Source organism: Thermobia domestica, chromosome 13 (genome assembly GCF_964235325.1).
Source record: "Thermobia domestica chromosome 13, izTheDome1.hap1.1, whole genome shotgun sequence".
Lineage (NCBI taxonomy): Eukaryota > Metazoa > Arthropoda > Insecta > Zygentoma > Lepismatidae > Thermobia > Thermobia domestica.
The window spans coordinates 100,180,582-100,206,557 of record NC_137466.1 but is presented as its reverse complement, the minus strand read 5'-3'; the positions used below and the strand labels follow the sequence as shown (position 1 = coordinate 100,206,557).

At 34.8% G+C, this 25,976-nt stretch overlaps 1 protein-coding gene across 1 annotated transcript in view; it reads right to left on the bottom strand.

Moving 5' to 3' along the window:
* Positions 1–25,976, bottom strand: part of LOC145668391 (uncharacterized) — a 65,650-nt gene that overhangs the window by 35,353 nt on the left and 4,321 nt on the right. The window contains exons 2-6 of the mRNA XM_081736179.1: positions 21,936–22,015; positions 18,993–19,241; positions 11,590–12,643; positions 7,668–7,789; positions 837–1,019 (exon numbers count right to left, since the gene is read on the bottom strand). Coding sequence (XP_081592305.1) covers positions 837–1,019; positions 7,668–7,789; positions 11,590–12,643; positions 18,993–19,241; positions 21,936–22,010 — 1,683 coding nt within the window. The 5' untranslated portion in view covers positions 22,011–22,015. The remainder of the gene's footprint in view (positions 1–836; positions 1,020–7,667; positions 7,790–11,589; positions 12,644–18,992; positions 19,242–21,935; positions 22,016–25,976) is intronic.

The window sequence follows — 25,976 nt, the reverse complement described above, 5'->3', positions numbered from 1 at the left end:
CGAGTTTTTGAAACAAGTGATTGAATTATAATATAGAGAAAATCTAATAAAATATTCCCATCCAACAAACAGTCAAACAGACACAAACAGCAACAAATGGAAATAAAATTTTATTAGAAAATGGAATCTCCTCTTTAAAAAATAAAAAATAGCACCTCCCTCATCGGATTAAAATGAACTAAAAGCAATTTGTAGAATACAATTTTGCAGAATGAAGTCGATAAAAGAATTTATGACGTAGCTTTAATTATTGATTCAACTTAAAACTATAGTAAATTTGATTTTTTATTTGAAAATAAACGCCAGATTTACCACTTCATATTACTGCACAAATTGAAGTATCAACCTTCAATCTATTTTGTTCATGAAACCAGAAATAACCCTTGTATGATATACTGCCAAACTGCATTACAAAATCGATAGACTACTTTTAACAACCACGAGTTGACTACTAAACTAGATTCCCTGTTAGGAAGCCTTGAATAACATAAGCCGATGAGCCAGCAACAAAAAATCTTACGAGGCCATACTTAATTCTTGTCGCCTCCAAATTCGAATGTTATTTCCTATTTATATATTTTAAAATAGTGTCTCTTTCATAGAAAATCAAAACATTTTCTTATCTAGTAAAATTATTATTTTTACCATTTTTTTTTCTAATAACCCAGAAGCTACAGGGACAGGAAAGTAAAAGTTTAATCAAAATCAATCCAGTAGTTTTAGAAATAATCGTAATGAATTTACACACAATCGGAAGAAAGAGTATTCTATTTATTTTTCAGTTTGTTAATAATAGTATAAATTAAAGTAAATTTCTATATTGAAGATTTATTTACCTGAATTTCGTAATCTCCATTCAGAAAAGCATATTTCTTAATAGCAGCCCACTGTTTGAAGATGTCACATTGTTTTTCTGGCATAATAATCAAAGAAACTGTTAGGTAGATTAAAGCGTCCTTGTACTTGCCAAGTTTTAGAAGAACTTTGGAATAACTTTCGGTGCATTGCCAAAGTGAGTGCTAAAATATAAATGTAAATAGAAAAAAAATAATAAAAAATCAAAAGAATTAAAACTGAAGTTTCAGTTAAGACAAATTCATAAGTGTGAAATACACAGATCAGAAAACAAAACATACTGTTCTTGAAAGTAAGCACGACGCCATTATTATTTAACTGATACAGTAAGAACTGAAATTCACAAATTATTTAGGTGTGCAAAAACGAACGAAGTAAGAAGTGAAGAAAACTAACATACAGATACACGAGTACAATTCTGTCTATTAAAACATTTCAATTATACCCCAGAAAATAACTTATACGAATCGGATCGAGTGAAATTGGCTGCAGAAATGACGGTGACCCGAACTTCGATCTCCAGCTTAAAGAGTTGTAACTCTCCAATTAATATATCATCGGCATCATCAGTTCTCTGAGTTTTAGCGCTTTCTAAATTTGTGCTCCTCCACCATGGTATCGAAATCATTGGCATCACAGACAAGTGAACTGATCACTCAGCTGCATAGAAGAAAGACTTTAAATTCTTAGACTTGTGAAAATTTACGAGCTATTTTTAATGCATATTTAAATGTGTTTAATTTATAGACTTTTTTTCAATAATCGTTAATGATAACACTTGATAATACAATTTGCTTACACATACTTAATTACGCTATGAGAAAATTCTATTACAAATTAATTAAACCAGTATCTAGCGAACTATAAATGCAGTTTCATGGAAACAGTAGCTTTGATTAACCACTATCATTTTCTCCTACCTTAGGCAAAGTTTTTTTTTTATTTTATTTTATTTTATTTTAAATATTAAATATGCATCTACAGCATCCATCAGTAAATAAATACAATGGAAGTTTTCTTTGTCATGCGTCTTTGTTACGAAATCTGTTCATAGTAAGAAGAATCTCAAGAAATTGGCCTTTACAAAAAATGTAGATTTGAAATATGAATGTTTCGTATTGTAATGGTATGATAAATCTAATTTGGCGTTTACTGCTACGACGTGGATTGAATTTGAATTATAAAAGATGAATATTGGTATTTCTTTAGAATGATTCTATTTACACAAATAAAATGCATTACGTGATATGTTATGTTCTGTATGTTCTGTACTTGCTTCAAATTCGTGGGGAAGACCTGAGTTCCATCCCTTGAGATAGTGCTTCGGATTCAATATTCTACTTGAGACCCATGATTGATATACTGTAAACCTCTGTGCTAGAAAGAGGAATTCATTCAAAACCGCTAATCAAATGTCCGTCCTAACCATTAGTTTAGATTCAATTTATCTCGTCATTGAACCAGAATGAATTACTTACAAGGAACGAACATGAACCAGTCATCCGGACATCCGAATCAAACCTAGTCCAAGCTGGTATACAAGCTTTTCCCTCATATCTATTCCGTCTATCAATACAAAACTTGGTATACACATTTCTTATCCCCTATACTATCATTTGGATTGTGTGCTTTTACCCGGAGCCAATCCAGAGGGGTCCAAAGTTATTGGAAGGGATTTCTTTAGAGAATTTTGCCGACATTCTTCCATTTTCTATGTTTAAGTACGTTATGCGCCCCAATACATAGTAGTTCATGAGCCAGAAAACATCTTGGTACCATTCGGGAGGGGGGAGGAATCCCCCAATACTTTTTGAACAGATACGTAGTCCAGTATGTCAAAACTGCTTGGTGGACTTTCGTCCGACACAGCTTTATGCCAAATAAGACGTCATCAATATGGCCGCCTACTGATTTCACCATAGCAATTTTAAACGATTATAATTACACTATCGTTCAAAATAGAAACTTAATTCTTGCTTTATTATCGAGGATATACATTTTAACACCAATGCGAGGAGGTTAACACCAAAACGTTCCTAATCGTTGCCACCATTTTGAAATATAGTGCCTGAAAGTGGAGAAATGTCAAGGCCACACATTCAATCGCAACTTTTAATGGCGAATAACTATGAAATAGCTATATCTACACAAAAACACCACGAAATAAACAAAATTGTGCATTTCAAGAGCCTTCGAACGACACCTGAATCATAACTGTATCTTAACGGAAATAATTCATTTTATGCGCTAGTAGGTGTAAATTTCTAAGAATTCAAATATTAGAAAAAATACTTTGATTTTGGTTGGCTTGAGTTTAACGTCCCACGATTATGTCATGGTAGCTAAAGAAGACATAGGCCTACTCATTATAATGGAATTTGAACTACTTTTTTCATTGAGCTGAATCCCCTCCGGGAATCGAGCCCAGGACCACGCGTACTGAGGGCAAACGTGTTAACCACTACACCAAGCGGGAGTCCTCCGAAATTTTACGTTGTCAACATGTGGATCTGACTTTTATTATACAATGTGAATGAGACATGGGGATATTGATTTCGGCAGAAACACAAGACCTTCAATATGAATTGATCATTTACTGCAGTTCTAGATTTACATTACAATATTCATACTGGCGTGAAGCATACAGTAATAAAAAGAAACACTATTCTTACATTATACGTCCCTAGATTCGGGATCCATGTACAATAAACATCACTTGGTTCACCCCCACTGGAAGGATACCAAGAAATTGTCTAGCTCACGGTACTAATAGTCTTTTAATATGTTACATGTAACACTGGATGGTAGAAATTATAATAGGGCAGTGCATAAGTTGCTCTACGAAGCTTTGATGGGATGGACATGGAAAGGCTTTTTTAAATGGATGGAAATAAATAACCAAAATGCCACCCAAGATCTTAACAACGCTATTACACAGACTGAATTACTTCACGACAATGTGTGCCACGAGAAGTTACGTGTATTAAAGAATGTATCCAGTATTTGCGTTCTGAATCTCTTCAAGGACTACCAGGAATTCCTTCGAAGCGAAAATTGTGATTTATTTTCATTTTGGATTAGCTATATTGATATGGTAGATTGTTCTTGGCCTAGTTAGAGCTTCCAGAGAAGGAAACTGGTTTGTTTATCTTGGTATGATTAAAGAGATGATTCCATGGTGTTTTGTATATGATGAGCAAACTTACTTTAGATATCTATCGGTTTACTACTTTGAAATGACTAGGCTGCAAATTGACTACCCACAGTTGTATGATCACCTCACCAGAGGATTCTCTGAATGGTTTGGAGGAAGCAATCCTTTTGCAAGAATTCCAGTTGACCAGGCAATAGAGGAAAAAGTTAAAAAGACATTCAAACCCCCAGTGGAGTTAAAGGATATAGTCTTTGTACAGGTATAGTGGCCAGGTATTGCATAACAGCAGAATACATGTGCGCATGCCTTAGGAATCTAAGAATGATAACTGATATAAAAAAAAAAGAGGTGGTTTGTCAAATGCTGATCTCGAATCTTCTAGGATACAGAGGAATGAATAGAATGTAGTCACTTCTTTATAGAATGGAGAACAGTTGGAGAACCTTTTGATGGTTCAGAATTATCATTATCGACTGGCATAGTTGCTACTACCGAAACTGGGAGAGATCTGCTAAATGCCAAAGAGAAGAGAAAAATTGCTTTTAACAATTTTAAGCAAGTCAGAATGAAACACAATGAGGTATCCACCAAATTCCATGACCACCTCCAGCAATTAAGGATATGCAAATATCCAAGAAGTTGAGAATTTTAAATAAGAAATTTGTTTTGAGAGTTGATATCAAGCTATTAGGCCTATGATCTTAGTAGCTGGAAAGAGAAAACTGGACACGAGATTAGTTCTACAGCTTCAATTAGGACCACTTCCATGGGCTTTGACTAATTAAGATGGAACCGGGGGTAAAAGTGGAGCAAAGAGCATATTTGCAGTAGCCTTGCTAGCTGAATCATTCAGCGACAAGATTGACGTTGTATTCGATGTATACGATGATAAATCCATAAATAATGCAGAGAGGATTAATCGAGGGTCCATCTCTGATTTGTTGTACAAAAACATAATGTCCAATCAAAACAAATAGTGGAAAAGGTTACTTGCTTGTTCTGCAAGTAAAACAGCACTCACTGAGTTTCTAGTTAAAAACTGGAAATCTCCCACCTATCTCAAGAAACTTGATGATAAACATGTTTTGTTACATTGAAAGACGAATGCATACCACTAACTTGTAAAGAAAGTATGACTTGAAGATCTTCAGACGTCTCATAAAGAAGCTGACACCCGAATGCTTCTTCACGCAAAACCTGCAAGTGTTGATCATCCATCTGTAATCACTGTGTCAGATGACACCAATGTTCTTGCTCACAGCCTTTTCTTGATATTAGTAATGTATTCCTAAGTGCGGCACTAAAAACAGAAAAAAGTACATTGATGTGAAACGGGCTGTCCCCTCATTGGGAAAAGATGCATGCAGAAGTTTTGTTGGTTTCCATTCATTCACTGGTTGTGATACAGTCAGTGCACTTACTGTAGTGGCCGTGGGAAGATTGGAGGCCTTAAATTTATAAATAATGATAATAAACTTCAAAAAGCAATGGTAGCTCTTGGGGAAAAAATGGCACCTTACACCAGAACTCTTTTAGAAGCTATAGGAATTTACATGTAGGATCTATGTATCGAATTCACCTATCGCCAACGTCAATGAGCTCCGGTAATAATTGTTCAGGCTGAAGATAGGTGACATCGAATCTGAGCAGTTGTCACCGTATGCAGATACACTGTACCTTCACGCTAAAGGAGCTAATTATCAGGCAGCTTTCTGGAAGAGAAGTCTCAAAAAGCATCCCAACATTCCCACACCAGATGGCCATGGATGGCTATTCCAAGATGACCAGCTACAAATTGAATGCATGACAGGTCCTCCAGCTTCCGATGCAATTTTGGAGTTCCTCGCGTACAAATGTACCAAAAAATGTAGGTCTTCTAGTTGTCAATGTATTAGCAACAACCTGAAATGCACACTTGCTGTAAATTTCAGATATGTAGTAACATGTTAGAAGAGGATAATCTTTACATTCAGGATTTAATTTCATTTTGAGTTTAACGTCTCTTTCAGCAGCGAGGCTATAACGTGGAATCCGAACGACATGAGCCTAGATTTAGGAGAACATAGATGAAGACATGTAACATGATAGAGTGGTCCATCAAAGTGTATACACGGTTCATTTAGAAGCAATACTAAATAATAATAAAAATGAGTAGATAAATTTTCGTATAGTAGCACATTTATCGACAGCACATGTAAAATAGGGTGTGAAACCAGGTATAATAACGTTCATATAATACTTATGAGGCATAGTAAATTAGGTACAGAAAATTTTCCCGTATACTTTAAGATTTCAACACAGTTACTTTTTTCACATTATAAAAATATTTTGGGTTGTGTGCGTATATAAACATGTAAAGTATTGTGTGTGTAAGAGTAATAAATAAACAAGCTTATGACAATAGAAAAATACTTCACAATACAACATATGATTTGAAACATTTAAGTACTTTGTCAGTATAAATAGGCCTATATATAAGCTGTATGTATAAGTTTGCGTGGACGTGAAAGTGTAGAGAGAGTTTATTCATATAAATACTGTTCAATACTGCCTCGTAAATAACCTACCTTCAGTATATAAGTAATTACGTCACTTACGGTTACATAATCTATTCATACCAGCTTTAGTAAATTTTACTGTGTATGCATGTTTGCTTAATTTCCTTTAATGTTTCACGGCAGATTGCAATTGTAAACCTAGAAATGCAATAAATGATAACTACATATTTGTGCCGAAATCAGTATCACAATTTTTCATTCATATTGTATAATAACAGTCAGAGCCATGTGTTGACAACGTAATATTTCTGGTATTTAAATTCTTAGAAACCTACATCTAGCAGTGCATAAAATGAATTATTTCCGTTATTTGTAAAGATACAGTTATGATTCAGGTGTCGTTCGAAGGCTCTTGAAATGCACAATTTTGTTTATTTCGTGGTGTTTTTGTGTAGATATAGCTGTTTTATAGTTATTCGCCATTAAAAGTTGCGATTGAATGTGTGACCATGACATTTCTCCACTTTCAGGCACTATATTTCAAAATGGCGGCCACGATTAGGAACGTTTTGGTGTTAAAATGTATTCCTGGAGTATATTCTCGATAATAAAGCAAGAATTAAGTTTCTATCTTGAACGATAGTGTAATTATAATCGTTTAAAGTTGCTATGGTGAAATCAGTAGGCGGCCATATTGATGACGTCATATTTGCATAAAGCTGTGCCGGACGAAAGTCCACCAAGCAGTTTTGACATACTGGACTACGTATCTGTTAAAAAAGTATTGGGGGATTTTGCCACCCCCCCCCCCCCGAATGGTACCATTGACCGGATTTTAGAGGTCTGGCTCATGGATTATAGCACCTCTAGAAAGCTTGTTTAATGCTGAAGAGAATGAACTATAAACCATGACTTTCCAATGAACAGTGTTGATGCTATAGCTATTTCACTGCGTGTCTACGATTTTCTTTATACTAACAAGGTTAATGGGCCCCAGGGACTTACTCCGTTGTCCATGGCACCTAATTTTTTTGTTAATGAATGTATCTTTGTTATGTGTATCGAATGAACTAGGTTTGATTCGGATGTCCGGATGACAGATTCATGTCCTTTCCTTGTTAGTTTATACAACGTCTTTTAGACACAGAATTAATACTTACCTTTATGATATCTGTGGAAGTAAGCAAGCATAAATACCGGCAATAGATACGCATTAATACCTCACAGGATTCCATTTGGCCAATTTTGTTGTAATACACGCTCATATTCCAGAATTTTGAACCTATGAAAAATATATATTTAGAACTTACAGACTCTCTTCATATAAATTTCACTGAAAAACAATAGTGACAAATTATACAACAAAGACAGATTTATGTACATAGTATGTTAAAAGCGGAATAACTAAAAATCAGAGATTTTGTGCTGAAGAAGAATTGCATTTCAATGCATTATTTTTTTGAAAAAGACAAAGTCTGTTTACCTGAGAGGTGCGTCGTGCCATTTGAAGAAATAAATAAAGAAAGAAAAAAAAAACCTAAGGCTGCTCTCATCTCTGTTTCTCTTGTTAAACAACGATGTCAACCTTATTCTTCGTACAATGTTTGACAGTTAAGTTATCCCGTTTTCAGAAGAAGACCTGCTTTCAAAGATAATTAATTTTGACTTATGTGATAAAGATGTTCTTTTCTTGCAAAAAAAAAAAAAAAAAAAAAAAAAAAAAAGAAAAGAAAGAAAGAAATACGGAATAGAGCAGTTCAATTAATAATTCCAGAATAATAACATGCTCTTCAATGTTAACAGGAATAAAGTGAACGAAATATCGCAGTTATTTTAAAATGTCACGACGCACCACTCAGGTGAACAAACTTCGATTTTTTAAAGAACTTTTAGTGTAATTGTGAAGAAAGTTTTAGAAAGCAATTAAGCTTTTGATTTTATAAATGACAAGTTGAACTGCATATAATATTACATGTCATCAACTGGATAGAAAATTTAAAAGAAATTCCATTGTTCACGACTGATGAAGTGTTCAATGAAAAAGTACAAATTCTAATTAAGTCACAAGTCATCAGTTTTAATCAGATAAATCAAGTTAAGAGGAGCTTCCTGAAAATTTACACATGAAGATATGTAATTTCACTAATTGTTAACACAATTCTACAAGTTAATAATAATCCCCGCCCCTGCAAGCTTTTGTACAGAATAAAAAAAAAAAAAGGTTAGATGTCAAAGAACAGGAAATTTCATGATCCAATTTATGAGTTGAAATATTCACGCCAACTTCAACATGACTGTCGTGTACAAACGACTATCTGTGTAATTAATTCACAGTTGTTACATATCTCTAATCACAATTCTCAACTTGATCCTTTAATATAGCTCGTAATTACCAGTTTGCCATGTCCCTTTTTGAAGAAGAGGGCCACGCTACCATTGCCTAACTTGTTTGGCAGGACTACCTGGCTACGTTAGGATAAGTGAACTAAAACTTGCCTTCGGGCAGAATACTCAGACAGACAGATATGTTTTCTCGGGTGTCTTTCTTTCCTCTCACTATTCGTTAACCATCGACTATTTACATTTATCATCCACCTAATTTAGCCTCATGATAACCATGAGAGATTATATTTTTTTCACGTAGTAATACTTTCAATGTTCACTTATGATAATATTTTCATTGCTGCTCACTTGGATTAAATGTGATAATGTCAAAGCCAGTCAGGAGACTTTACAAACTTTTTTATACATCCAGTCCTGTGCCAAAGATTAATAAAAATAATAAAAAAAGAAGAGAAATACATATAAACGATCAATGAATAGTAAGAAAGAAGAAATAAGTGACCAGTTAAAATTTGAGGCATAATTTCCTGCATTTGAGCTCCATGATTTAACCGGTTTATTACCGAGAATACAATGTATATGTTGTGAAAAGTGCTATTTATATACACAGGTGTCCAAAACTTAAGCATAATGACTGTTCGAGTATATAGGGCACGAAGAACGTAAAGAAGTCACACCAAATGCAACCACCATAACAACATATCACACTTAAAGGCCACACTACCACAGAACAGGCCAAACTTGAAGGAAAACATGCCAGAAGGAGTCACACAACACAAACTCAAAACTTTGTACCAAAATACTCATACCACAAAAACACTGTGAGGCACTGGCTGCATCGAAAACAGGTTAATATGGTATATGGTCGCCCCGAATAGTCATACATGTCTGGCAACGACGTTCCATGCTCAAGATCAGGTTATGAAAGAGCTCTTGGGGTACCTAATTCCATTCCTCATGAAGAGCAGTACAGAGCTCCTGGTGTGTCTTGGAGGCGGCTGGAGGTTCCAATAAATCTTCCTAATGCGTCCTAATCATGTTCAATAGGGTTTAGATCAGGAGGTCGCACTGGCCACTCAATATGTTGGATATCTTCCGTCTCTAGACATTCTTCCACCAGTTTGGCTCGACGGGGACGGGCATTGTCATGCATTGTCAGTTTCTGTGAGCCAAGTGCGGCCCTGAAAAGCCGCATATGGACATGCAGAACCTAGTCTTTGTACCTCTGCCGTTGATGGACCAGCCTTGAAGATGTACTGGTCAGTACGACCATTCATCATAATGCCTGCCCAAACCAGAATTTCACTACCACCATACCGATGCCTTTCCACGATGTTCTTGGGATGTAAACGAGTTCCCGGTTCGTGCCAGATCAGAGTGCGATGGGAATCGCTTTGGGAACTAAATCTGCACTCATGTGTGAACAGTACGTGGCCCTATTCGTTGGGTCCACTGGTGATGTTTTCGACACCACTGTAAACGGGTCCTTTTGTGTGTCTGAGTCAGTGGAACGCATGTTGCTAGTAGTCGGTCATACAGACTACTGGCACTCAGTCTCCGGCACACAGTATGGCGTGACATTCTCAGTCCTGAGGCGGCTGCAAGCTCTGTTGGCAGTTTCCTTGTGGGCATGGTCGGGTTCTGACGCGCAGTTACGGACAAGTATCGGTCCTGTTGTGGAGTTGTCACTCGTGGATGTCCTCCACCGGACCTACAGCTGATGTCTCCTGTGTCGATAAATGGTTTCCACAACTTAGACACGACACTTTGTAGCACATTGATGGTTCGTATTACTGCTGTCTGTGTGTCACTTTTTTCCAAGCGCCCGATGATCCGGCCTTTGGTATATGCACCCAAATGACGTCTTTGTGCCATATTCCATTAACCTATTGCCACATTCAACTTACCAGTACCCTCCACTCACTGCACACACGAAATGCGCCTATTTCGAATCCAAGCACTAGTGTTCGCTTTCTTCCCATAGGATGTCAGGCGGACGTTTGCCACATCCGGTTCAATGCTCCTCACAAGCAATACATTCCATCTACCACAATTTCTGTGTTCGCGATTGCCTTTCCGGACATTACGTGCAACTTCTTGCATTATGCTTAAGTTTTGGACATCTGTGTATTTTCTTTTCAAGGAAAGATTTAATTTACAAAATAATTTGAGATTATGAAAACTTATCAACTCACGCAATAATAAATAAAGAATATAAAGAAAACACCTACCAACTCCGCCTTACTTCATAAATTTCCCAAAAGAACTTGAATTCAGTAGTTCATTGTCAATTTTCTCTAGTTCATAAAGAAAAACATGAAGGAGTATGGAATTGGTAAACTTAAGAGGGTAGTCTTTTGAAGATTTGTAGAATAAAAAATAATAACTATCACGAATAGTAGAACAGTACATTACGATAATCTAACTTCATCTAGCTATTTAAAAACATGTTCGTGGATACCTGAAGTCACCGTGGTGTGCTATGCTAAATATTTCGTTTAATCTTATTACTCTTTTTTGTACTGACTTATAAAACTAGCCTATTAAGTTTCTCAATCTTATATTTCCCTTTCTCAGACAATTTTGAATAAATAAACATATAAAACAGACAGGAGTGAGCCTACCAAGTGCAAATACATTTGGAAGATTCACTGGTGGAATTGGTTAGTGTGCTTTGTTTTTCACTAACATGTTCCGCGCGCTACAGTAGGTTTAAAAATAAAGAATAATCAAACATACCATATATTGTCCATGCGTTCAGCAGGCCTGCTCTGTCACATACTCGAAGTTCTGAAAGAAACCCAATGATTTCTTTGCCAATTCGCAGAATGTTTGTTGTGTGTGATTGTGAGTCTCTATTAAAATCAAGATGTTGACGCATTAATTGCAATATTACACTCCAGGTGTAAAGTGAGCCTGGACTTCCATTCAACATATAACGTGTCTGCTGAAACACAATTCTGGAGTCTGAGATTTCTTGTTTAAGCAAATAAGCATGCATAAAGAGCACAGTAACAAGATGTGGATAATTATCTGCATGCAAGATGAAGGTTGTTAAATCTTCGTACCCTGATACATTTATTAAATTGACTAGTTCACTCACTAAAGTTACTACAAATATAGAGAATGTAATAATAGCATCACTTTCACTAGGCTTCATTTCTTGACTAAAATAGCGTGAACAATCTCTGTGATAATTCTGTAGTTCATTCTTCATGTTATGAAGATTCTTGCCACAATAAATATTGAGAATATTGCACATCTTTAGAAACGACATCATGGCCTTGTCGTATATACCATCCAACGGAAATAAAGATCGTACAGATTGTATAATACACTGTACTAATTTAACTATTTTATCAGTATTCTTTGTTCTAACTCCACATTTCACAACAGACACCAGAACTTTCAACAATGATGTGAAAATATCATTGTAAGTTACATCAGGATCACAGCTGATGCTACTATCAATATTTTTGCTCATAAAAGTCAGAAGATCGAAATAAAATTCTGTTATTTCTTCATTATCATGCTTTCTGCTTTCAAACATGGACGCATAACCAAGAACTAAATTACAAAATTTAACCAACAACTTGGTATCTGACAGAAAAGAACATTTTATGGCTTCCTTATACACACGTAAGGCAGTTGTTAAGTCATTATCGTTCTTCACTAACTTGTCTCCTTTCGCTATTAAAAGGCTACGTAAGTTAGCGAACACACATTTTATCGTCTGGTCGGTTTTCTGAACGTTCATGAACTCCTTCAAGTTCAATATGTTTTCAAGCCGATCCTGTAAATAAACAAACATAATAGAATACAATAAAATCATATTAAGAAGGACATAAACACCGTATTAGACTGAATGTATTCGACCTCGACTTAATAAGGCATATCCGACTAACTTCGAAAATAATACGACCTCAAGTTTTGAGATGATTTCAATGGAAAAATGAAAATACAAAAGCACAAAATATTACAAATACGTACTTTGAAAATAATACGTAACGGAAAACTTACCAAGTTAAAGCCCTTCTGATCGTATACTTGGATCGATTTGAGTACCCCGTGAAAGAGTACTGGAAATACATCTACAGCAAATTTTAGGTGTCCATCAAATTGAACCACAATACGACACACTACCACATAACCATTATCTATTTCGTATATACGTCGGACCTTGAAGAGCCACGAGTCACGCACCCTTGCGAAAGATACATATATGATACAAAATGAAATAAAATTTCCAGTTTTAAGTCTCACGATTATGCGCCGAAACTAAGGGAGAATGATGATGATAATGAATGAAATAATGGAATGAAGGTTATGAGAAGAAATGGAAGAACCTTGAGAAAACCCATGCACACTATGCTCGTCCACCATAAAGCCCACGTAATAGAGCTGGGATCGAACCAGACGCCTCACGCACCAGGCAGGACCACTGAGCCATCACGGCTGCATAGATGGTACAGCCCTACGTGGAATAAAATAAGCTTTTTTGTTCAAAGTGTAAAGGTTTAGATGCGATTATAATGCGAACATGATTTTTAAGAAATTACACTTATACGAAAAATATCGTACTATATTCAGGCCAATACAAGGTATTATATTTCTACGTACAAGTTAGTAATTACATTTAATATTGAAATACATTCTTAAAAAATACAAAATAACCAAAAAAAGTTCTTGCCGTTTGTGATTGTCAGAAACAGACAGACACACACAGTTGAAGTAATCTCGACTTCAAAAACATCCGGCACCCTTTGCCAACGTTTCTGCAGCTGCGCAATGCTCTGACGATAAAAGTGGGGGTCTTGGACGCAAAGGAGGCTGTGAGTATATGCCACAGGTCTTTTCCATTATAAAAGGACTTTCTACGGAGATGATTGTTCAGGGAATAAAAAAGCTGGTTGTAATGCGCCACTAAAATATACCTGTACCTAGCGCATTACTAGATGTTCGTAAACTGCAATTCGGATTTAAATCCGTATCCCAGGATTTTAAAATTGGATTTTAATCTGCATCTCAAGATGTTAAAACTGAAATCTACAGAAAATTAACAAATGTTTTCGAATTGAAAAGAAGATATATAAGTGTATTAACTTAAAGATTTAAAAGTTGATGTGTATTATTAATATATATATATATATATATATATATATATATATATATAATTATTTAGCGCACAATTTGAGAATTAAGATAACGATACCAGGTAAACTAGAAATAATTAATTATAAATTTTGTGGAGAAGGAAAGAAAACAATAAAGAATGAAGTGCTAGAATAAAATTTATTCGGGGGAGACTCCCTCTTCCTACCATCATCGTCCACCAAATTTCTAGAAAAGAAATTAAATAATTAATAATATAAATTGAAGCAATAAATTCAAAATTTATGTTGTTATAAAAAATCTTCTTAAACTTGGTCTATTCTTTTTAAGCTGATTATGATAAATTAACCTAACGATATATCTACAAAATGATTTGATAATACCGGTTTAGATGTTTTATAATGGGATTCCACGAACTCAAAGTCGTATATTTATAATGTTTTCTGAGAATATATCACATAAAACTTCGAGAAGTATGATCCTACACGAAACATGATCCTAGAATCGTTATAAGTTATAGATGTTGCATCTTAAGTACGTGTATTATTAATTGCAGAAATGTTAATAGTAGATCATTGTGGTAGGAGTTTAGTTAACCTGAGATAAAGTGAGTTTTATTAAATGTATAGAAGAAAAGAAAATAAGTATATATGGTAAATAAGAAATTTAATTATGAATAGGATTTAAATAATGAAAATATAATGGTAATTAATATATTATTTATCCTCACCACACAATGAAATACCGTTGAGGGTTTTACGTAAAAGAATCTGCGCCTAGGATCAGAAAATGAAGGAAACAAGAAGACTTATATACAATATACGTATATAATTATATGAAACAACTAATGTAATAAACTTAACCTGAGTTCGTATATCGAGAAGAACCTATCACTATATGTTGTTGTTATATTATTATTATAAAATATGAAATATTATTGAGTAAAACTATAAACTGATAATAAAGTAAACGTTACCACTGAAATTATTTTAGTTCTCTGGATTATTTCTAATAAGTTAACATCGTAGATATTCTAGTATAATGCTACAGCAAGATTTTTCTGTTTACTACTTTTGGTTATGATATTATACGAAATGTGTTGCTCTTCACATTACCCTAATCTTGATTTTCTTCTGATCTTTCCCGTTTCCAGGAGTGAATGGGTGGCGACTCCACTGCGCAGGGCCAAGACCTTTAACTGAGTTCTTCTAAGTCAAAATTAAATGGTTTTTCCATCGTGTAAATGAGGGTATAATGTAAAATTTTATCACAGTTTGTAACCTAGAACTGTTGTTTGATGTGGATGTATTGCCAATGAATTTAATGGTATACCTGATGACATCTTTATGCGTCGACGCGCAATATGCATACCACATAAGTAACAGATTACTTAAAAAAGTAGTATATTTCGTCTTTACGATGGATGTAACAACCTCTTTATTCAGATTCAAATATTTAGTTGTAGCAACGCCATAAAGATAAATATTATAGTTATATTTTAGCGACTTTCAGCGACAGGGTTAGAAGTTAGTGCATTACATTTGTTGCACTCAATCCATCAGAATAATACTCAAATAGAAGTTACAAAAGAGAGTATCTCATAAGCTTGGTAACTTCCATCCAGGAGTATTACTTAAAATTTGGTCAACAGGATTTTGTTCTGATTACAACAAGAGAAAAGGGATGATGTGAGAGTAACGTGATTAAATTTCTGTGTACAATAGAAGAAAGATAAAAGAAAGAAAAAGATGGTAGACAGAAGAAAAGGGAAGAGGAGGAGACTCTTCTGAGTTATAATGAAATAAGAGAAATATGTCAAAGTGTAGTAGTGATAGCGAAGATGTTTCTTGTGTTTGCTGTAAGACAGAGGACATTATGAAAGCAGCAGACAAAAGAAAAGTGATACAATGTTATCAGTGTAAAGAATGGTATCATTTTCTTGTCCGTCGGTCGTATGGATGTGTAATTCGTGTAATCAGAAGGAAAAAGAAGTAGAGAAAACGAAACATCTAATATCAATGGATACAGAAACAGTGAAAGAGAAAATTTCTGAAACCATTGCTGAAAACAGTATCGACGAGGAAAATAGAAAGGATGAGATGAAAGAAGGATCGAGGAAGAAGAATAAAAATAACCATGAAGAACGAAAGCGAAAATCTAGAAAAAGTGACAAGAGTGAAAGCGAAAAGAAAGAAAAAAAGAAGGAGAGGTTAAAGCAATACCTGAAGAAGAGACCAATAAAAAGAAAATTAAGAGGACTCGTAGACACACGAAAGATGAAAAAAGAAAGAAGGAACGAGGCGCACAGAGTAATAGCGATTCAGACAAGGATAGAAGGCAAGCTGCCGAAAGTGAAGATGCTATTAAGGTAATTGAAAGGAAGAAAAAGGAAAATGCTGAGAGAACCGAATTTGAATCAAATGGAAGATGATGAGACTGTGTCACCAAAAGACTTGATGGAAAATATGATAAAACATTGTTCCCAATTGCAAGAAAATTTTAAAAACAACTCTCAGTCAAGTATTAAGTATACTTTTCAGGGTTGGCAAAAACCATGGTTTTTGTTGAAAAAACCAAAAAAACAGTTTTTTTTGTTTAAACCTTTTTTTTTTTTTTTTTTTTTTTGTTTAAACAATTTACTCTATGTATTTATATTAGATATGGACAGAAATTAGTTTGTTTCGCCTTGGTGTTATTATGCAACAACAAGGTTATGCTGGAAGGGGTCTCATATGTTAAAAGCGGAATCCAAACCGCTTCTCGGCTTCATCCAAGAAAAATTGTCAATTTCAACACGAAACCGGGACTAATTGGTTACAAATGCGATTGCCGACTCACTCACGAAGGACTCCTGATAAAAATACGTTGTACTGATCTTTACATAGGCCTCATTTCAGAAGGACAAAACAGTTACACAAGTAAAAACATTATACAATTATATATAAATCGGGAAACTCCCGCCTCAGCCATTGGGAAAATCCTATTATTACTTTAAATGTATTCGTATATAAAATTTAAAGGTCAACGTATCATAATCACTACGCTAAAACTGAGGTATTAAATTACAAATTAGGTAGGTAGATATCATTCAATAAAATAAAAACAAGGTCAAATCCAAGCTGATGTTGGAAACTGCGTAGGCAGTTGATAAACTTTGCCAATTTCTATCAATATATTTAAGCAACCTTGGCTTCTTTATAAAACAACAGGCATTCTGTACTCTGCAGTATTTTGAAATTGTCCATATGTAATTTTGTATAATGGTTTCACTTGTGCAACTGTTTATCTTTTTGTCCTTCTGAAATGACTCTTGATGATTAAATTAACAAGTATGTTAAGATCAGTACAACGTATTTTTATCAGGAGTCCTTTGTGGGTGAGTCCGCAGACGTATCGCCAGTAAATCCCGGTTTCGAGTTCAGATGGAGGACAATTTCTCTCGGATGTAAGCCGAGAAGCGGTTTGGATTTCGCTTTAAGCTTATGTAACCCCTTCCAGCATAACCCGGTTGTTGTATAATAACACCAAGGCGAAAGCAAACTTATTTCTGTCCATGTGATATAAACACATAGAGCAAATTATTTAAACCAGAAAAACCTGGTTTAAACCAAGAAGCCGGGTTTTTTGTTTTTTTCAATAAAAAACATGGCTTTTGCCAATCCTGCTGGACACCCCTCTATCTTGCATCTTGGACACACACATTTGAAACTAAGTTGGACACCTAAAAGATACACCACCAGGTAAGAGAGAATTAATGAACTGTTGACAAAAGGTTATCCTCTGATGATTCACGAGATAAGATTGCTGGAATTCCGAGAAGAGATGGTGGGTGAGGAAGAACAGATGACCTATTTTCCTGAGAAAACAATAAAAGTTCGAGAACAGATGGAGGGTGACAGGTAGAGTGGCCAGTAATACATTCCTTATTCTGTAGAAACTAAACATTACAGTTTTGTCTGTGGTGATCGATGTCAGCAGATGTTTGACATTGTAAAAATGAGTAAGCGGAAGCTGAACAAACTACACTAGAAGAAAAAATAAAAGGTAATCGATCACTTGAATAACGGTGACTGCCGTAGGAAATTAGCAGCTGAATTTCGGATTTCAAAATCGACAATATCGAACATTAATAGAAACAAAAACGTTATTGTAAAATCATGGGAACGAGATTGTAGCGCTCGAAGGAAATGGGTATGTAAAATACCATACGAAGAAGTGAATGATATGGTGATCATTTTTCGTCTTTGTTGCGCAAAAAAATCTCTGCAAGTGGAACATCTTAGTGAACTGCTAAGATACGTATCTACATTATGAACTGCATTGTGTTCTATATTATATTGCATAGTTCAATTTAAGATGTGTTTCTACATAAAGACACTTTAAAGATATTCAACAATATCAACATGATGTGTAAGTACTGTTCTGCTTACAATATAGCTGTATTGATGCATGCAGTCATGTAAGATGCTTTTCTTCTAACATGGCCATCATATAAACCTCTACCTCTTTATCTTGGACACCCCTCTAACTTGGACAGTTTCGAAGCAACCGCAGGTGTCCAACTGCTAGGATAGTGAAGTTGATGGCTGCTTGTACATGTTTCCTTCTACGACGAATTTCTGTTATTTTAATAACATAATAAAAATTTATTGTAACTACCACATAATATTAAGTATCATAAGGTTATAACGCGGGTGTAAAAGAATTTTCCTGATTTCTGAAGAACATAGGATCGTTCGAAAAGTCTCTAGTAACTCTTGTAGACCCTCACATGTCCTCAGGAAAATTCTCTTCAAATATGAAAATGTAAGGAAAGAGCACCTACAGCTAATATTGCTCAAAAAGGTTCCAGAGAGGGTCAAAATTATACAAAGAAGAATTAATCACTTTTGAATACATGATGAGTGCCTGTTATTTAACTATAGATACAATACCCTATAGCATCCATTAACAAAATTTTATCATCTCAACTAACAGCATATTCTATATCTTGACTTTAGATAGTATTGTAATAGAGACACAGAACTTACCTCTTTACCCACGTAGTAAATAATATGATACAAGGAAACAAAGAAATGTGCTTCTTTAGCTTGACAAGCATCGTTGTCATGCAGATATTTGCAGCACGTATAAGCCAACTGGTACACCGAGTCAATATCAACTGAGGGTTTCTCTTCATCTTTGATTTCATAAACAAAGCGTGAGAGTTCTTTCAAAATGCTGAATACTGTTTTATTGTCATCTGAAGACACAGAGGCATCAGTTCCCTTTAGGAGTTTCTGGAAAGAAGAAAACAGCATTTTCTTATAACAATATGATCGAATATCAAAGTACTGTAATTATGAAATCATGCAGAATTGTCTGACACCTGCACTTCTTAAATTTTATAATTTCTCCGGACCAAACATGCCACATAATTACACTAAATACGAAAAAAAGGATAGAAGATAAGCTTTCCCATTGTTTGTCTTTCGTACCGAGCCAAGTGGACTATTTTATCAGGAAATAGACGTTAGGAAAATCTTTGTGTGAAATCGTGCACTTCAATAAGAATTTAAAAATCTTTTACCTATTGAAATATACAAAATTAATGGTTGGAAATGGCACTGAGAATATTCTTCCAACATAATTGTGCACTGGATCTTCTTGTCGATGTCAATGATCAGTTGCGAAGCTGAGAGAGGATTTTCAACACTAACCCTCATCAAGAACAAACTTAGTGCTACAATGGGACAAGAGCAGATTTCCGATCTCGCGTTGATGTCTATTGAGAGTGAAATGAGTTATTCTCTTGATTTCGAGGATTTGATCGATAACTTCACTAAGATGAAAGCGAGATAAAAACACTTTTGAGGTTGGTTTGTTTTAATGTTGATTCTCACTTCACTTTAAATTATATGACTTTTTGACATATAGTTACACTGACAAGGTAAGTAGTATTTCACTGAAGAAAGTTGTTAATACGCAAAGAAATAATTGCCATGGAAACTACATAATTCTTCTAAGTGAATTTGAGGGTAAGTGATATCAAAAATTTTTCCATAACTTCTGAGAAAAAGGAGCTTTCGTTCAGTGAAGTGAATAAACTTAAAATTACAAGTATTGAATTTAATTGACAGTGTGTGGCTTCTGAAACACAGTATGTCGGAAAAATAACGAAACTTTTTTCTTTACAGATAACCACTAGCGCCATCTATTGAAGCAACATATCACCGGAAAGCTGGATATCTGCTCAACAAAACGAGACCACAATCATGAGAACCGATTAACAGACTGTTAAGTTATAGCAAGAAACATAGGTGCATCTGGTGTCACCTGGTCACAAAAATATAATGGAGCAAAGAGCCAATATTAAATCTTGTTTCAAGCTAGGTAAAACGTTTACACAAACAATAGAAATGAGGAAACAAGTGTATGGTGATGAGTGCTTATCTCGTACACGTGTGTTCGTGTGGTATACGCGATTGCGGGACTGTCGGAAGTCCTTGCAAAACGACCCAAAGCCAGGCAGACCGAAAAACAAAAATCGTGGTGAGTTGGTAGAACAAGTGCATGAAATGATCGCCCACGATGCGAATTCGACTGTGAGATGGATGGCGGAGGAATTACATAAGACTAAAGACGTGATTCACGAAATTTTGACAAAGGATTTAAAGAAATGCAAAGTCTGTGCTCGATTTGTTCCGCACACTTTAACTGACGACCAAAAGTTGCTCGCGTTGAACATTGCAAGGACCTGATTAAAACAGCCAGATAAAATAAAACATCCCTGGAATCGATTGTTACTGGTGATGAGACTTGGTGCTTCAAGTACGACCCGCAAACAAAACGCCAAAGTGCTACATGGAAGTCCCCAAGTTCTCCGAAAGCGAAAAATTGCGTTTTCAAAAGTCAAATGAAAAGACAATGTTGATTTGTTTTTACGATTCCGAAGGTATTATATTTCGGGAATTCGTTGTACAGGGTCAAACTGTTAATGGTGAATTTTATCCAGGTGTAATGGAGCGTTTGTGGAAGTAAATCGTTCGCGTAAGGCCCGAATATCGAGAACCAGGCAGTTGGTCTTTATAGCACGACAATGCACCATGTCACAGAACAGTCGGAGTTCGTGACTTTTTCGCTAAAAAACAAATCTGTGTGCTTCCACATTCTCCATATTCGCCTGATTTACCGCTGTGTGACTATTTCTTATTTCCAAAATTAAAATTGGTAATGAGGGAAATATTTTGACAATGTTACACACATCCACTCTGCCGTGACGAGGGTCATTGAGGCAATTTCGAAAAAGGACATTCAAAACTGTATGCTAGGATTGGTTGCACGTGCCCAGCGGTGTATTGAATATACGGGTCTGTTTTTAATTTAAAGGACAAAGAACAGAAATATTTGAATGGAATTCAAGTGAGTTTCCGCTCACATCGCATACACAATGGATCATGGTCACAGAAATAACCGAAATATCGTGAAAATGGAAATCTAAAGAGAAACATTCGCGATGCAGGGAAGAGTTTATTTAGAAAAATGCACCCTAAAGCATGTCAGCAATTACTGTTTGTCAGGTTCACTCTGCTATTGAACTAAATACTGCGGCCAGTTTGAAATGAGCTTGAGATACTGAAGAGTAAATATCTAATTTAGCTCTTTTGAAAGACAGCCAAATTATAACTTTTAAACAATGAAATTGAAGCAAATTTTTTTCTTGTTTCTTATGCGATTATGAAATTTTCATCCTGTGGGAATGCTGCTGGCTTTCCCTGGCTCCTCCACTGTAGTAAATTCTTACTTCTGGAAGAAACATCTCTTAAAAAACAACCTTCAAACGTAAATTTTAATATTTAAACAGTAACTATCGTTCGGTACTATGAAAATCAGAACGGTTATAATAATCATTTACATAGCTATTACATGATCTAAGTTGAACAATATTCACAGTTGTAAAGTCTATTGTACTCACACAAATTATATAAACGTACCTTAATCCCAGACAATGCATCTTTCACATTTCCTTGCTTGATGTCTGATACTATTAAAGAAGCATTCGGAGTCATCTTTTCTGAAAGAAAAAGCACAGAAAATTTACATTACACTATATTGCCATACAATTTCAATATATTTTCTTAAAATATATAACACATCATGTTACATTTGAAATTAGATGGAGATCACAAAGAATTCCCGTTAATTAATCCAATAAATTAGGTATTATCTAATTTGGACCTCCTGATTAGTGAAACTGAAGTAGCATTGCTTTATGAAATAGAAACAAAATCGTCAGAGACCTTTCCGAGAAAATATTAGTTTTCGATTTTAACCCTCTAATTAACTACCCTTATTTTTGGAGATAGAAATAAAATTTGAACAAATAAAATTTGAATGAATAAATAAATAAATAAAATAAAATAAAAAAGCCTTAAATTCCAATTAGGTGAACAGTGTGGCCTTTGTCCATGTGTATTACTTTTAATATTAGAGCACGCTTGTATCACGCTTTCACGTAATCTTTACTTCTAAATTAGTGAGTAATCGAAAGTATGAAATGGTATAATTAAGGTGCGTAAGAAATGTATATAATGTTTGAAAAATATATTATATTGTGTCAAATGAAAATCCTAGCCTTTTGTTTAACATATTTGCAAAATCAAATAGAATTTTATCAGGAAAGAACAAAACTATATAATTATGTAATCAATGTAACTAATAGTTTCCTTAATCTATGGGACACTTAAAAATTTATAGCATATACATATAATATTGTTTCCTAAAAAATAATTGCGATCATGGACAAGGAGTTTGATCAGAAAAAATTAGTGCTGCTTTTTTTTTAAAAAAAAGAAGCACTTCCTTCCCTTGATTCACATGAAAAGTATTGAATATTTCTTCGGAACGTATCTTTTTGCATGTCTTTGAACCTATTATATAGTGAATTGGGCTAACTCTCGGACAGTTTCTTCAGAAATATGTAAAGTTTATTAGGGTGATTTTATTTCAAAACGTCCAGGGTGGTCCACACGACTGTCTCTGATTTAGTTATTCTTTAAAATAAGAAACTACATACAAAATTAGTAGAACAATATTTTTTCTTTTGTTGAAAAAAAATTTTCTTCGATATACAGCCTTCCAAAATGGCTGCCCTCCTCTCGGATTGCTCAAAAAACAGAAAAACATGTCAAATAAAAAGTGTCATTGTAGAGAAGCGAGTGTACTTAGTAACATAATCGCAATAGCAGGAAGAGTATAAACTTGTATGTTTTGGTGGAGGGCCAAAATTCGTCTATTGGTCCAATAGGAATGGCGCAATTCACTCGCACTGTTGCCAACTTTGGTGAAATTTTTACTAACTTCAAACATTTTTTTTCTGACCTCACGAGCAATATCAACCATCTGCTTCTAGCATCGACATCTACTCTATAAGGTCTCTTGAAAATGTAAAGGACTTACGTTTCTGATTATTACATTCCACATTATAGCATGATGAAAAGCTGTTGGTCGCCATTTTCTCAAAAAACCCACCTTTTAAAAATCTGAATTTTTTACATGTATTGGAGAAGTACCTAAGTATTTAAAATCCGCTTACTGTTCATGCAGCTGTAGCACCTAACATTCGCAATTATTGAAATTTTGATTTTTGTACTTGAAATGTAAATATTTCCCATGGGCATTTAGATCCTATACACAAGGCGAATTGAAAGGAAGTATGAAAATTTTGAGTGATGAATCCTGACATTAAATCCAGTAGAATAGTTCCTATAAACATGAATCAAATTCCGCTTAGTTTTCGAGTTACAGGGTTTCCAGCTCGGGGCCCAAAATCGGCTCGGGACAATAGAAAATAAAATATATATATTTCGCGTTAAATCAGAAACTGTGTGCTAAAGCTTTGATAAAGTTCAGAAAGTTGATTTGTATCAATATGATGATTTTTAGGTGCGTTGCCATTCGGTTGGCACTGTTGCCAACTTGGTAGAACTTTTATTTGTTTCCAAATGACACTACTATTAGGGGAGGATGATTATTTGTGTCCTGTACACAACGCGATTTGAAAGGCAGTATGAAAAATTTTGAGAGGTGAATCCTTCACCGTAGTCTAGGTTTCACCGATAACGGCCGTTTTAATGGCTACACATTCGTGTTTAACATGTTAACTGGCTGGTTAATGGTTTCCAAATCTACATTTAGTGGAACAAATTCTTTATCTTGCTGGTGAATAATTTCAAATTTACATCTCCTTCCGTGGTCACAAATATCTCACACAGATTCACGTTGTTCACGGTAAATATTCAAAGCACCCTTTACACAAATGATCATCCTCTCCTAATACTACGTTTTGGCAGACGCGCTGTACGCAATACATATATTTTACCGGAAGATAAAATTTTTGTCAAGAATTCTTTCTGCACATAATCCTCTTATGTCTTTTAGAATAATCAACACATTTAACAGGTCCTTACTGTAATAGGACTTCTCATTGTTATTCACACAAACGCTGAAACTAGTGCACTACAATGTCATGTTACCAGTGAAAACAATTTTCACGGTTCCAGAGAACACTAGGACGATGTTCACGACACCGAATCATGTAATAAACTGTTTCGTGGTTGCAGCAGAACTTCTTGAACAAGATCGAACTTGATGCGTGGAGTTACGAGAGGTTTTGCAATAATAAAAAAATAAATTTTCTTCTTCATTTTATTATTATTATTATTACAACTTACACAGACGTAGTTTATATTCCCCATTTTCGTTTTACTAATGATGGAAAACATCAAGTGAAATTCACACTTATTGTTGCAAACTATCAATAACGCACGGGATAAAACCTTTTAATGAAATACATGCAAGTTTTCGAAAACTGTGGTGATGTGGGAAAAATTGTGCTTCATGTGATGTTTACAATCATTAATAAATACCAAATATCAAATAAAACCCACGTAGTATTATTTGGAAACAAATAAAAGTTCTATCAATTGGCAACACTGCCAATCGAATTGTAACGCACGTAAAAATTATCATATTGATACAAATCAACTTTCTGAACTTCATCATAATTCTATAGACCAAGGGCCAAGGGGGTGATAACTCCCCATCCCCCTCTAGGGAACTTTTGCCAATATATTAGAAATGTTCCTTAGAGCCCTTAGAATCAAAAAATAGTTGTTGGTCAACATATAAGTGCAACACCTGGGTTCCTGGGGCCCTTAACCCTTTAGCACCCGTGTATATTTAAAGGCATCGATGGGATATCTTTAAATGACCATAGATCAGACCATTAGTGCAACACTGGAACAAGTTATACCTCGATCGATTTGTAAGACTGTAGGCTTTCAGTTTACGTTATGAACGGAACATTTCTGTGTACAAAGGAAAACTAATTGAGGGATATTTAAGAAAATTTCACTAAAAAGTCCCTTCTCGCGATTCTTTTAGTTATTACGCGGCAAAACTGCTAACTAGGTGAATAAAACGTATTTAGGTGTTCTGTTTTATCTTCAACTTAAACTGAAAATTTCGTCTTGATCCATTAAATAGCAGCAGAGGAGATACGTATTTTATAGTCTTCACAGAGCTCGTAATAATTGATTTTCATCGAAGTATGAGTATGACTTTGTGTCAATGTTCCGTTTTATTTTTCTATAGAAAACAAGTGATCCAAATTATTTTACCTGATTTTCTCATTCGTTATATTATGACAGATTCCCAGTACCGAGAAATCCCCCAGGAAGATTTCATGGTTTGTTCGTCCATGCTATAATATAAATAATTTCGAAGCAATAATTTTACTGTTGTGCGGTTACATTATGTTCCTTTGAAAATAATTGTTGTTCTGCTATTCTATAATGAATACACTTCCAAACATATCTGCTGATATACGAAATTATCAAACTCTCGAAGTTATTGCGTAGGGCATGTATTCCTATTACATGTGCACACAGATAATCGCACTTAATATAGTATGTAATATGTAGTTTTTTTTAATTGCCGTAATATTAAATATTTTTTATATCCTTTGTGTTCTT